The sequence below is a fragment of the Caloenas nicobarica genome, chromosome 24, assembly GCF_036013445.1.
Source record: "Caloenas nicobarica isolate bCalNic1 chromosome 24, bCalNic1.hap1, whole genome shotgun sequence".
Taxonomy (NCBI): Eukaryota; Metazoa; Chordata; class Aves; order Columbiformes; family Columbidae; genus Caloenas; species Caloenas nicobarica.
In genome coordinates, this window is record NC_088268.1 from 3,863,970 (window position 1) to 3,877,276 (window position 13,307).

The 13,307-nt window shown below is 41.3% G+C and overlaps 1 protein-coding gene across 2 annotated transcripts in view; it reads right to left on the reverse strand.

Moving 5' to 3' along the window:
- ATP6V0A1 (ATPase H+ transporting V0 subunit a1) overlaps window positions 1-13,307 on the reverse strand; it is a 28,374-nt gene that overhangs the window by 13,397 nt on the left and 1,670 nt on the right. The window contains exons 5-15 of one of the 2 annotated variants that reach the window (XM_065651239.1): window positions 12,952-13,080; window positions 8,288-8,370; window positions 7,354-7,480; window positions 5,981-6,063; window positions 5,263-5,356; window positions 3,821-4,033; window positions 3,022-3,172; window positions 2,659-2,798; window positions 1,746-1,903; window positions 1,233-1,323; window positions 318-436 (exon numbers count right to left, since the gene is read on the reverse strand). In XM_065651239.1, coding sequence (XP_065507311.1) covers window positions 318-436; window positions 1,233-1,323; window positions 1,746-1,903; window positions 2,659-2,798; window positions 3,022-3,172; window positions 3,821-4,033; window positions 5,263-5,356; window positions 5,981-6,063; window positions 7,354-7,480; window positions 8,288-8,370; window positions 12,952-13,080 — 1,388 coding nt within the window. Of the gene's footprint in view, window positions 1-317; window positions 437-1,232; window positions 1,324-1,745; window positions 1,904-2,658; window positions 2,799-3,021; window positions 3,173-3,820; window positions 4,034-5,262; window positions 5,357-5,980; window positions 6,064-7,353; window positions 7,481-8,287; window positions 8,392-12,951; window positions 13,081-13,307 lie in introns of both variants that reach the window. The other variant, XM_065651238.1, reaches the window with a different exon arrangement.

Genomic DNA, 13,307 nt, shown 5'->3' on the forward strand with positions numbered 1-13,307 from the left:
ACATGAAAAAAGAACAAAGGAGAGTTTATAATTACAATTTGGTCAGCACTAGGCATATGTAGGGCAAAAAATTTTAGTGAGAACATGCAGAGCATCTTTGCAACAAAACTGCAGGGGCCGAGCATTTCAACAATAGCTGGGAGTTAAACACATTAACTATCTGACATGAATAGTTCTGCATACACAGACAGAAACAACTGTATCACACCTTTCAATCAGAAATTAAAGTCTGATAAAGCTCCTGCATCTTCAACTAATAATACATTACACACAAAGGAGTTTTCCCCCCAAAGAGAAAAATAGAGCAAAGCGCTTACATGTGGTTGAGAAGACTCAACGCGACACCAAAGAGCATGTGGATAATGCCGAGAATCACTGACATTTTCATCTTAAACGAATTGAGGAAGGCCAGCTTATTGCTGGCGATATTCCAAATCTGTGAACAACAACACTGAGTCAGCCAAAAGAAAACCAGAAGAGAAGGAAAATGTTCACTGTAAGCTAAACAGTGTTAACCATCCAGGAAGGATTAGGCTGTAAGAGCAGTTTTTTTCCAAAGATGTGTTTGTCATGCGGATATCTTTTGAGGAAATGAGCAGACAACCTTTTCTGCTAGGAACGCTGTCCTACAGCAACTGATCCCATCATCAGAACAGGAATCAAACCTTGCTTGTTTTTATGGCAAGCAAAAGTAGCAGGAAAAAGGGGACTGTGTCCTAGAGAAAAAAATTATTATTATCCATTTAAATAAACAGTTCCACACAGTTCTGATTTTCTGCACTTCCTCTTTAATGCGGAACACATGCAGGTTTTGTGTCGAATATTTTAAGCAGTGTTATTGATGTAGGCAGACGCAAAATGACAGATTACTTGGAAAATTACCTTTCCAAGACTCAATGAAAAAAATCGCTAACTAACTTTCCTCGAGGTAAAAAAGTAACTTCAAAAAGTGATTTGCAAATCTAACCAGATTTGATTAAAATGCTACAGGTTAGAGAGACTGGAAAAGACGCCTTTAATGGACCTGAGGACAAGTCTCTCTATCCTGAATCTAACGTCTCAGTAGGAAATTAGTTAATTTTATTGTTCAGGGGTATTTCCAACACTGATAAAGAGTTTGCTAAGGGAACGGCTGGGCTGTGGAAATTGTTCACAGTGAACTTGACAGGCACTTTTCTTTCTGTTGGCAGAGGGCATTCTTAAAGGACAGCAAAGGAAAGAAGAGCTCTTACCGGGTCAATGCCAAAGGGGTAGGGTCCACCGAACACCCCGGGAATCGCGGGGTTCAGCTGCAGCAGAGGAGTGCGTTCAAGCAAAGCATCTCTGTTTGGGTGTAAGTAGACCATACAAACATTAACACCAGCAATTCTGTCCTCTTTCTGTAAAAACTAACAACATTCTTCCCTGTGAGAGCAAGGAATATCTCGAAGTGAGAGAACTTTAAGGTTCCTGTGTGCTCCTAGATATTTTCCAGACGAAAAATAAATGAGCAAGAAAGATGCAGGGGACAGCGATCTTGCTACGTCTGTGAGGAGAAAGGTGCTAAACTACATCATTACAAGTTTTCTGGGGAAAAAAAAAAAAGCGCTCCTTTGAAACTTGATAGGTATTTACATCCTACTTCCAATTCTACTTGAGACTGAGTTCAGAGGTTTTTCTTTTCCTGAGCTGGGAGGGCAATGGGGAAAGATAAGTCACCTGCTTATCACTGTCACTCTTTATGCGGTTACCAACTATTTACTCACGTCCAGTTGCCTTTTGTGAACATTGGCCGGACGCTCCATGATGAACCGAACATATTAAGAGACTTGGAGAAGCAATCGTTGTAGATGAGGCCTGTGTATGTGGAGAACAGTCCCATCAGCAGAATGATGTATCGACCACTAAAAACCATGTTGAACATCTAGTATAAAACAAAAATGAACAAAGAAGGTCCGTGAAAACAAAGAAGGTCTCTCAAAGACAAAACAGTACAATCAGTTGGTTGCAGGACAAACAATAATCGGCCATATGGACTAAAAGCCCAAAATCTCTATTTCCCCATGGCAGGGATTAAAGGTGCGAGAGGCAGAACGGAATCTGAATATAGAGGATAATCAGGCGGCGTGACTGTCCGCAGAGGATCTGGGATTAGCTGGGAGGATGAATTGCACTGATTCCAGTGCCCAGCTGGCAGCATTTGTTTGGAAGTGACCCTGTTCAGCTTTCTCCACGCTCTGGCAATGGATCTTAATTCACCTCCTGTCAGTCTAAGCCCTGAGCCAGCAAAACTCACCTATATCAGCAAAGAAGAATCCTGGAGATATGATGTATATGTACGGAAAATAGGAGTTTTGCAGTGACTGAATCCCTTTATGATCCAATCATGGGTGATTTGTTCGCAACAGCTTATCTACTACACTAGATAAACAACTTCCTTCAAACAACTGAAAGGAGTAATTTCCTAGGAATATCCAAAAGGAAAAACAAAGGAACTCACTACTATTATGAAATTATGCTACTCAGTCTCTGGTCTGCAGGCTTCTCACTCTGTGTGCTCCACAAATCTCAAATGTAAGGAGTCATGGGCATTGTCAGCTCAAGGGCGGAAGGATGTGAGTAAACCAAGCTGCAACCCTTTGTTTTAAACGCAAAGCTCAGCACGACCTGTTGCTTTACCTCGTTGTCACTCTTCTGTGACAGGATACGACTTTCCCGAAGCACCATCCAGACAGCGATCAGGGTCATCAGGATTCCGTGGCCGAAATCTCCAAACATCACAGCAAACAGAAACGGGAAGGTAATGATCGTATACGGTGCTGTAAGAGAAAAGATCACACCCCTAGTGCACTCGGTTTGAGTAAGCCCAGATTTACTACAGCACAATTTAAGCAATTTAGCAATATAATCCCCAAGCTTCTCTGCTTCTGAGAGGCCTTGAGTACTCTATTAGAAATTTTCACACAGGACAGACAGCACAACAGAACACCACAACTAAAAAATTGAGATAAATGTCCTGGACTTTTCTAAGTATGAATTTACCTGGATTTATTTCCCGATACGTTCCAATGCCATAAGCGTCAACAATGTTTTGAAAGCCACAAGTGAACTTGTTCGTTTTGTTGTATGTTGGTGGGGTCTGATTGGTTTGCATCCTGTTTAAAATAGATGGGACAGTGGATCCACTGTGCTCCTATTAATTAATTAAAAAAACAAAAAAACAAGAGTAAAACTCTACTTTCTCATTAGCGTTTGGAAAACTACAATCTGGCATTTTTGTAGTGTGCTTGCACGATGAGAAATGCACTTCAACAGCCGAGGAAGGCTGCCAAGTTTCCACTGCCCTCCACTTTGTACAGTGGGAGGAGAAGCACTTGTAGCGAGGATGAACACTGTCCGATTAGGACAGACAAGAAAACACGTGCAAGAGTTTGTTTGTGTTTTTAAAACAGCAAATGAAAGGACTTCAAGACACTCAGCTCTGTTATCTATCTGAGCAGAGCTTGTTAATGTCCTGGATAGCGCCTTTCAATACGTTCCACTAAGTAACCAAACAGCAGGACTACCAAGCACAGCCAGGCTCACTGAACGTACCAAAGGACTCAAACACGGGAAAATACCTTACGATTACAGCATTTTCCTGAACGTGAAGCTTTACACAACGTATTTGTTACAAAATTTATCTGTAAGCCATGATCCTGCATGTTAAATAAACTGTCCTCTGTGAGGACTGATTCAAACGTGGTTTTTAGAGAACGGCAATTTGTAAAAATCAATTAGTCTGTGCTGTGTTTGCTGACAGTTGATGTTCTGCTGGAACTGCAGCACAGCAGTTACTCACAGTGCCTCTTCTGAGAGCAAACTGGATAGAATCGAGGTCAGCAACGGGACACCAGACTTCAGCAATCAAGCATTTCTGCGTCACGTCGATGTTGCACAGGTTCAGGGTGTGGTAGATAGCCTTCATCTTGCGGACTTTGATGAACCACACACGGATATTTTTAGCGGCTGCCTGCAAAACCCTTTGGCGATGATCCTCGGTTTGGTTCAGCACCTTTCACAGGGAAGGAGAATAAAGATGAGGTAAAATCCTCGGCTGGAACTCGCAGGATACAGAAGTGCACAGTGAAATTGGGCCGACCAACAAGACCAGACGAGCACCAAAGCAGTTGTAGAGATTGAGAACGTCTTTCCTCAGCCTCCTGTTCTCCAGGCTGAACCCCCCAGGTCCCTCAGCCGCTCCCATCATACTTGTGCTCCATCCCAAGCACAAAACGGCCACACGTCTGTAATACACACTTCAGTCTCTGTATTAACTAGTTCTGCTATGAGGTTTTAAGGCTTCTTTCCAGGGATACTCTTTTACTGCTTTCCTCCTTCAATCCCAAGGTCAGTGGGTATTTCAAACAATGAACTGTTCAGAGATCACAGGGAACATTTTTTCCTCCACCCAGGTTAAAAGAGCAGAGTTCTACAAGTGCGGTGTACATGGCCTTAAGAAAACACAATGAAAGTTTCTACTGAAGGGAAAAGGAGAAAGTGTTTTTCCACTGAGGGTGTTTTCCAACTGGAACATGACTTAATTCAGGCTAAGTCAGATTTCCAGACTGGAAAGTCTTAGACTCAAGGGAAAGTGAGGACACAGGGCACATGCAGCTCTGAATCCTACCAGTGAAACTGCTGCTGAGTTCTTGTCTACTTTACAACTGCTAAACAGCTGCACTACACAACTCCCAGCTTGAGACAGTTTCTGTATCAAATAAGCAGTCCAAATTCAACCGTTTTTCCTTTTAGTGTCTGACCCTTTTATTATTTTATTTTGTCTCAAATCCCTTAAATTTTTCTGCATTATAACATACTGCCTTTCTCCCTTTCAGAGTTGTCAGCCGGTAGATTTGTGTGCTGATCACTTTTTACCAACACTCAGGCTTCTGCACAAGAGATCAGTTGAAAAGCAGAAGCTCTGCAGGACAGCACAAGGTGAAAACATGGAGAAGGGCAGAACAAAAAAAAAAAAGGTTAAAGTTACCATTGTTATGTCAACTTGGAAATAAGTTTAGATGTTTTCAGAGTTCTTGAGGATGAAGCAGGCAATTATAAAAGCGTGGTATAAAAACATGGTATCCCCTTACACATGCATATTCCTCTCTGCTCCCTGGTGTGCAGTTCTCTGTCAATGTTGTATGTACGTGTATTATAATTAAACTCCTGTTTTAATAGGGTCCAAAGAAGTTTTCAACTGTATTATCAAAGAAAAAAGGGCATTGACCCCCGTTATTTTACCATCTGAAGATCATCAATTCTGGTGTTGACACCAGAAGCCATTTCCTTCCGCTCCTGTGGTGTTTCTGGGCACGGGTAGAGGGAGGCGCGGAATCTGAAAGACACGCAAGGCACCTTAGTAACAGAGACGGAAAGGAGATAAATCAGTCGGGGAAACAGAATGGCTGAGCCTGAACACAGAAATAAACTAAGCAGCACCTTAAGAGAAGTTTCTGGTCAGCAAAGACTGCCAAGCAGAGTTTCGGTATTTAAATTAAGTTGGGTTTAGGCCAAAACAGAAGCTGAATTCTTAAGAAAATGGAAGTGGGAGAGAATCCTCTGTTCCTGCGCTGACGGCGTCTCAAAGGCGCTGTCACAGAGCTGATGAGCGAGCCCAGTTCGGGGTGCTGCTATCACGCCAGCACAGACGCCGCTGGAAGTGGTGACTGTTGGTCTCCCCTGGGAGAATCTCTCTCATTAATTCTGTCCAAGGGTTTGACACTTGAACGCCCTTGTTTTTAGGCATTCTCTAGCAAAGCAGTCACCTACTTTGAGCATTACAGGCTTGGGGAGTGGCTAGTTTGACTGTAAAATGTTTCAACTACTTATGGTACATTTTATTTGCTATCAAAATATGTACTCCTACAGTCACTCTGAAATAAGGAGCTGAAAAATATCGATATTCAGTTGAGTTGTTTCAAATATGTGAGAGAGCTGCCCAGCTGTAAGACTTTCATACCCTTCACAGATCTTCTTGACTCTGTTCTTCAGCTGGTCACCTTGGAAAAAGATGATAAACACAGACTTGTGCACATAATCCCCCTAGAACAGAAGAAAGGCTGCACTGTAATAGCTCAGCTATTTACAGAAATTAGTATAATAACAAACTATTAACAGAGTTCTACCTTTCTTTCCTCTGAATCTGTACATACAGAGCTCATATCTGCACAGTGAGTCAAGAATGTACCTTAACACTGAAACAGTCATAGCAAAAGCAGTTTTCTTAGCCTTAGTATAGAATATCTCTACCGTATTTGTGTTTACTGAAGGAAAATGTTCTAATTATCTATTCTATGTAATACAATAAACAGGAAAACCTGGGACGATCTCTAAAAGAACAGAGATGCAATGAAATATTTATCAGCGCTTGCTGCAGTCAGCTCACCCATGGAATCCAGCAAAAAGCTAAAAAAGTGAATGAACATAAGATGAAGCGGAGTTTAACAACTTTAATTCTCCAGAGAGGCCAATGGCACATTCCTTGTACAGCTGTTTTGATGTTAGGAGCCAGGTCCCCTTTCCTGCATTTGTTGACAAGTTATTGTTCTACCTTACTGAGGAAATTTTAACATAATGTTTCAAGAATAATTACACTAGGTGTAACCTTAATTTAAGGAAGTGTTGCACAATAAGAACAAAGTCTCTCCTAGTAGACATAGTTCTACAGGTCAACTACCAGCAGTTGGTGGGACAAGAGGACAAGAAACAAAGAGGCGGTTACTGAGTTTAAACTCTTCTGTCTTTGTTCCAGTGCAGCCAACACACAGACTTTATTTTTACTGGTTAAGAGTTCCCAAAGTTCGGGCATTGATCTGAGCAAAGAGGACACCGAATGTAAAAAAACAGGCCCAGTCACAACATTTACTATTTTTATCTGCAATAAAGCCAACAATTCTTGGGTGGATGTTTAGATTTTTGATTAGGAAATTAAGAAAAAAACAAAAGGTCCAAGTTCGGAGTAAATGAGCTACAGATGTTATACGCTGCTCATGTCCAAAGCCTCTTTCAAGGAAGATCACAACTTATTCAGAAGTGCACACAGGAGTTGCACTTGTAATTTGTGCCAGAGAAGCAACTACGCCCTCCTGCAGTCCAAATTTTGAGCTGTTTTTCCCCCTTTCAACAGCATTCGTTATCCCTCCCGATATCTTGTTTTAATAAAACAGGAAAACATTTGTCGCTAAAGCCTCAGAGGCTGCAAGGATGCTCTGTGAAGGGATGCAATGCAAACGTTTTCCTGCATGGAGCATATCGAGACAAAGGCTTAGATCTATAAGCAAATTGTTTTACACATCTGAGACTTTTGCTGCTGTAAACAATAGTCCCTTTTACCGTCACAGGATCCTCCAGGGGGTTTTCAATCTCTGCTTGACGCAGGAACACGTTCCCTCGGCACACTCGCCACAGCATGCGCTCAAACATGGGGATTCGCTCGCGGTTGATCACGCCAGCCACAAACCTGTAGAGGGGACAGAATAAATGTCAGTTCTGCACCTCCAAGAACACACAGCCTAACACCCAAACCACCGACGGCAGCTGGAGTTTAGCATCAGATCGTGCTTTAAAATTAGTTCTTTAAGCAAAATGGAAGGTCCTCTAAACACACAGAGATGAAAACACAACAAACACAACTTCACCATAGCACAAACTTTGCCTTTAACGGCATGAAATCGTCTATTAAAAAAAAACCCAAACCACGAACCTCTGGTTAAAGGAGAAAGAAATGCATTTAGACATACAGTTTCTATGCCTGCTAGTCTTCATTTCAATAGGTTCCTGGTAGGTTACACGGCAAGGATTAGAGCAGTCACGGCTGCCAATGACCGTGTTCTAGGCATGTGCTTCAGAAGAGCTCACTGCTTCAAACCCCTACGTCCAGATAAAGAATTACATACACACAAAACCAGCCTGGAAGCAGCTAATAAAGAGGATATAGAACTATAAGGATTTTTCAGAGTATTAGCTACTGGTTTCAACAAAGCTGTGAGAGCTCAGAATGTCTGCAAAAGCAACCAGAGCAGATTTACAAACTAGTAAAATTTTATTGTGCGGAGAGAAACGTGCGAAGCACAAATATGTCCCGGGAAATGTAGGTACTCAGGACAAAACCAGAGCCCAACAGCTGGTTTTAAGATCAGCCTTCATCTGCTTGACGGGCCAGTCTGGAAAGTTCTGCGACTGCACTCAAATCGTTGCAGATTCCGCAGGCTGAACAAGGTGGCAACTCTAAAGCCAGACAAATAAAAGCATAAATAATTGCGGTTACCCAAGTCGTAGTGGGGCACCTCTTCCCATCTCGCTCGGTTCCAGGAGTGAAGAGGATTCCTCCAACAGGTCTGGATCCGCCATCTGCTGATGATGCAATTCAGCCTGAATTCACAAATCAATTAATATCTAATGAAACTAGTTAGTGGCATGCAGGGGATGAGGAACCAGGAGATAGTTTGGGGAGACAAAAAAAGAAAGAAAAAAAAAAAGAACGAACATAAGACAGCAGAAAGGAGAACTAGATGATAGAAAAGACAGCAAGAATCACACAAGGAAGGAGAAAAACAAGAGGAAAATGGAATGGCTCAGCAAAGCTTCCATACAAGAAAGGTTGCTGCGGCAGAACAAAGGGGCTGTGGGGTATATAAGTCTGAAGAAAGGCAGAATTAAAAAAAAATTATCAAGTTTTAAATACAAGAGATGTTCCCAAGAACCATGGCACAAAACAGAGTGACACACCTCACCCTCATCTTTCCCTCGACCTTTAAACGGGGAGAAAGTCAAAGTAGATGCCGACTCCCTCTTGCGCTACTTGTGTATTTTCTGAGCGTTAAAGATGCGAAAAGCCTCTGGCACCCTCCAGTGCAAAGGCAACACCTCGTTCCTTTCGGAATTACCTGACGATAGTCATAGTTTGATCGATATCAGGTGACTCGCCACATCAGCGCAGATACAGGGGCAGAGTCAGCAACAAAACCTGGACGTACCAGATGGTAATTTCCTTTATTTGCTTTACAAAGTTCCCCTTCCAGGAAAAACACATGACACTTCCAGCTTAAAAACAAGGGGTTGTTTTTAAATTATATCTATTCATTCTTCAAGATACTTACACTTATTCACTACATGTATTATTGCCAGACACATAAGTTGCATTGCTTAAGGAAGTCTGATGCTGCTGCTCATTTTTTGGCTACCCAGGCATTAAAAGAGGACACAGATTTATATTGTCCTTTAACTAATTTGCAGGCTCAAATTCTTGGGAATACAGCTTGTAAGTGTCAGCAATTCAAGGCAGGGAGGATGCTCAAGTCACATCCTCTCGCGCACCATCTGCACATTTCGTTCAACCCCGCGTCGCAGTTATTTCTACCTCTGCAGCTTATATGATAAAATGATGAAAATTACAGTTCCTTGGCACAGACAGAGGGCCAAGTTCTACCCTTGGTGGCACACAGGAGGGCTTCCCCACAGGGGAAACTTGCTAAAATACACTCAAACGTAGAGTTTGACCCTAGAGCATGTGAAACACATGCACGCATACAGTGCAGCCTTGCAAAACTATATATAGCAAGTCTAGTGACTCAGCCTCAGTTGATTTGTGCAATAGTTGCGTCATAATTTGGGGGAAAAACTCTACGATGTTCTACTCACATGGCAAATAGAAGCACTGACCACATCCAAGTTTTTGCAGGGCTGACAGCGAATGCAGCTCGATGGCTTGTACGGACACTCGCTTTAGCTCGTGGATGTTACAAGAGTCGGGGAGCCCTAAATTTAGCTTGGAAAGCCAACATGAAGCATTTCTGATTCTTTCAAGTTTAAGGCAACTCGTTGCAACATCGAAAACTGAAAGAAAATTTTGCTTCAGGGAGAACACGACCAAAATAAGAAAGCTTAGTACCCAAAACAAAGCGTACAGACCAAACACACCAGTGATTATTTGAGAACTAGATTTCAGAATGTTGAAAAACAGTTTAGTTACAATTTTAAGAGGCTTGTATTGTATTTATCAGTGATCGAGATACTCTCTGTGATAGTTTTTGTGAGGCACACCACATCTTAGCATATGAAACATAAAAAAATAAGAATAGCACTCCTGAAAACCTTGGATCTGCCTCACTTGAGAGGGTAATTCTTATACATGTTAAATTATTACCTCTGAGCCTTTTGGGTTATGTGTCCTTTATTCAGGACACTGTATAAAGCGATGACAAGTCCTGCTTAGAAATTACAAAACAAAGCAGCTTAGAATAAATTTGGATTAGACCAGTTTTACTAAACATGAACTTTCTTACACAAGGATTATTTGCATAACCAGACCTTGTGTTCTCTAAATTCATCTCTCAACTACTTTGATTTGATGCTCACACCCTTTCTAGAAAGGACACAGTAAAGCAGCATCAGCTCTGGTTCTGGAAGGATGACTGATTTGTTATAAGATTTAACAGAAATCAAAAATTGAGAGACTATGTGGAAATGAAAGAGCTATCCAGCTACCATGCAGAAAAATAAGACTCTAGGAAAGACTTTGAATAAGAGTCTTCACCAACAGTGAGCGAAATATCATAGATATTGCAAAATATTTTTTACTACACCAGGTCATTCAGGATTGGAAAAACCCAAGGGTTTGCATGCCAGCAATTACAATGCAGACCTTTCATTATTAAACATTTTCAAATTGCTTATTGTTCACCCAGATCGTGCACCTTTAATCTCAAGGCCTGACAAAGAGGTTAATTTTCCCTACCGTTGATTATAGTTCTGCCCTGTAATGGCTCTGGATCGCCACACCAAACACCATACAATTCAAGCCCCTTCCAGTTTACAAACAGAACAAAAATCAATTCTCACAAGAACTGAAAGCAATTCATTCCACCATCTAACTTATTAACCCAGAGCCCAGACAGAAACGACAGACGCAAAACAAACAGAAGAAAGCAGATGGTGAGAAGAGTTAGAGGAAGGAGAGGCAGGGGACTGCATGCCATTAACCATTACTTTTCCAGTCTTCTTTTACGCTCACACTCTAGGCAAAACTTTCAGAGAAATTTCTCCAGCTCATACTGTTCTTCATAAGCAAAGACAAGAAGACTGAGAAAAGGAGCATAATCATCAACATGGTGCGTTGAAACAAGAAATGGCTACTCGGACTAGAACGGTCAGAAAAAGAACAAATGAAAGAATTTTGCCGTCCTCCCTCCCCCAGCGCAGAAACTCTGGAGAGCAAATGCCGAGCGTGAAGTATTTTGGAGAGTGAAGCCATTTCTTGTGCAATTTATTACTATGAATAACACAATCTTAATTACAGGTTATTGAAGTCTTCAAGTGTTGAAGGTCCAGGGCAAATGACAGCATGAAGAAATGAAGCGTTCACCACTTTGGGATAATAACAGACTGTGCAGGGATCAAAAGTCCTGCACTAGTCGGGATGTTTGCTGTGTGAACTGAAACAATTTTAAATTCTCAACACTTATGCTTTACTGGACTTCACACAGGAGCTGTTCAGTTTGCTTTTACATATAGCAGTACATTTTAGTTGTTGTATTTTATTGTTACTGTTACCAAATAGGAGCAGGAACAAATCTAAACTTTCTGCGGTGGTTTCTTTAAGTCTGACATGAGTTCTTTTCTGTGGGTGACCTGACACGGACTGTTTAGAAAATTATTTTGATCTTTAAATTTAGTATGTAAATTTACTTGAAAAAAAGCAGTAGGCAGCTCTCAGCAGAGAGGACGGCAATTAATTTAAAAAGTGCACAGCTTGAGCTGCACCTGGTTTTATTCAACACCCAGAACAGGCGGGAAGTGGCATCTTAAGGCAGCTGAGTAATAGATTATCAGGTTAACGCTGTTTGTCCACGGAGATGTTGTAAGTGAACATTCAACACTCGAAGACGACTGGTTTTTTTGTATTGAAACCAACCCCACGACCCATCAACCCATCCCACGAGCAGCAGTATCTATGTCACGAGTAACCACGACTTGTGTTGGCACGGGAACAACCTTAACGCCTGAACCGTGCCAAAAAACCCACAACCAAACTGTTGGATAAACGGTTTGAAGTTTGCAGGAGTCCAGCTCTACTTGATCGCAGCCTCTCTAAAGGCCAGAAGTTGTATTCGTTTAGAACTCTTTGATCAAATCCCTGGATTAGAGGAAACAGGACATGTACTCAGCAAAAACATTCTAAAAAAACATACAGGAGCTCTTTGAGAAAACTCAAAGATCCTGAAGCTTTACAACAAAGGGTTATGTCTTCTCCCACACAGACTTTCTGTCTGTATCATGAATAACATCAGAGAAGCTCTGCTTAGGTCCGGTGAAAGAACTGCCGGTTTCTGGCCAAGACAGTATTTGACAAAACGCTGACGATTTTAAATGGCAGATTTGGCTTCAGAACTCCCCGCTGAAAAAAATTAGGGTTTGATCAAAGGCTCAAATAAACAAATAAATAATTAATCTATTACTTCAACGGACTTTGCCTCGTGACCTTAACGAGTAACATCCACATAACATTTCAAAGGCAGAAGAGAAATTCAGCTTGATTGTGATTCCCCTGTGTGAGGCAAGTTTATCTGCATACATACCAAAGAAACTCTTACCCACTGATGAAAATGCTCACTGTAGCACCAAATTTTCGGTCTGTTGATGCGCTTTAAAAACTACTAGCATCTTAATTATTTTACACAGTTCTGAGAAAAAACATCGCTTCACTAAAACAAACCCAAACCAGCATCATAAAAGGTAAATCATGGTAGTTATGTGTACTGCATGAAAAATGGAAAATCATTTGAGAAGCTTTCTTTAAAAAAAAAAAAAAAAAAAGCATAAAAATGACCCCGCTGTCCTAAAGAGCAACTAAAATATATTTGAGAATAAAAGTGGTAATTTGTGGGAGAAGAACCAGCTCCCCAAGTGTTAACCCGCCCCCGGTATTCTGACCTCATCAAAAAACTGCTGAGTTTTACGCAGTATAAATTTTAATTCCGTCAGCTCCAAGAAGTTTCTCTTCAGAGCTTCCTGGTTTGTGTTGATTTCCTTAAGTTCATTTTCAATTTTCTCAAAGTTTGCCTGGAAGATGGGAAAAAGAGAAGTAAAAAGGACTTAAAGCAATTCCATAAATAAGTGTTAAGTCTATTAAAACTGGAAGGAAGGCAAGATGTTTTACATTGCCACACGATTTGCATACAACTTCTGCTACAGCAAACAGATCCGGATTTGTTACATTCTCTTCAGGCAACTTGAAACTTTTCATACTCAGCCAGTCTTTTATAGAGTGGATTTGTACAGTGTTCTTC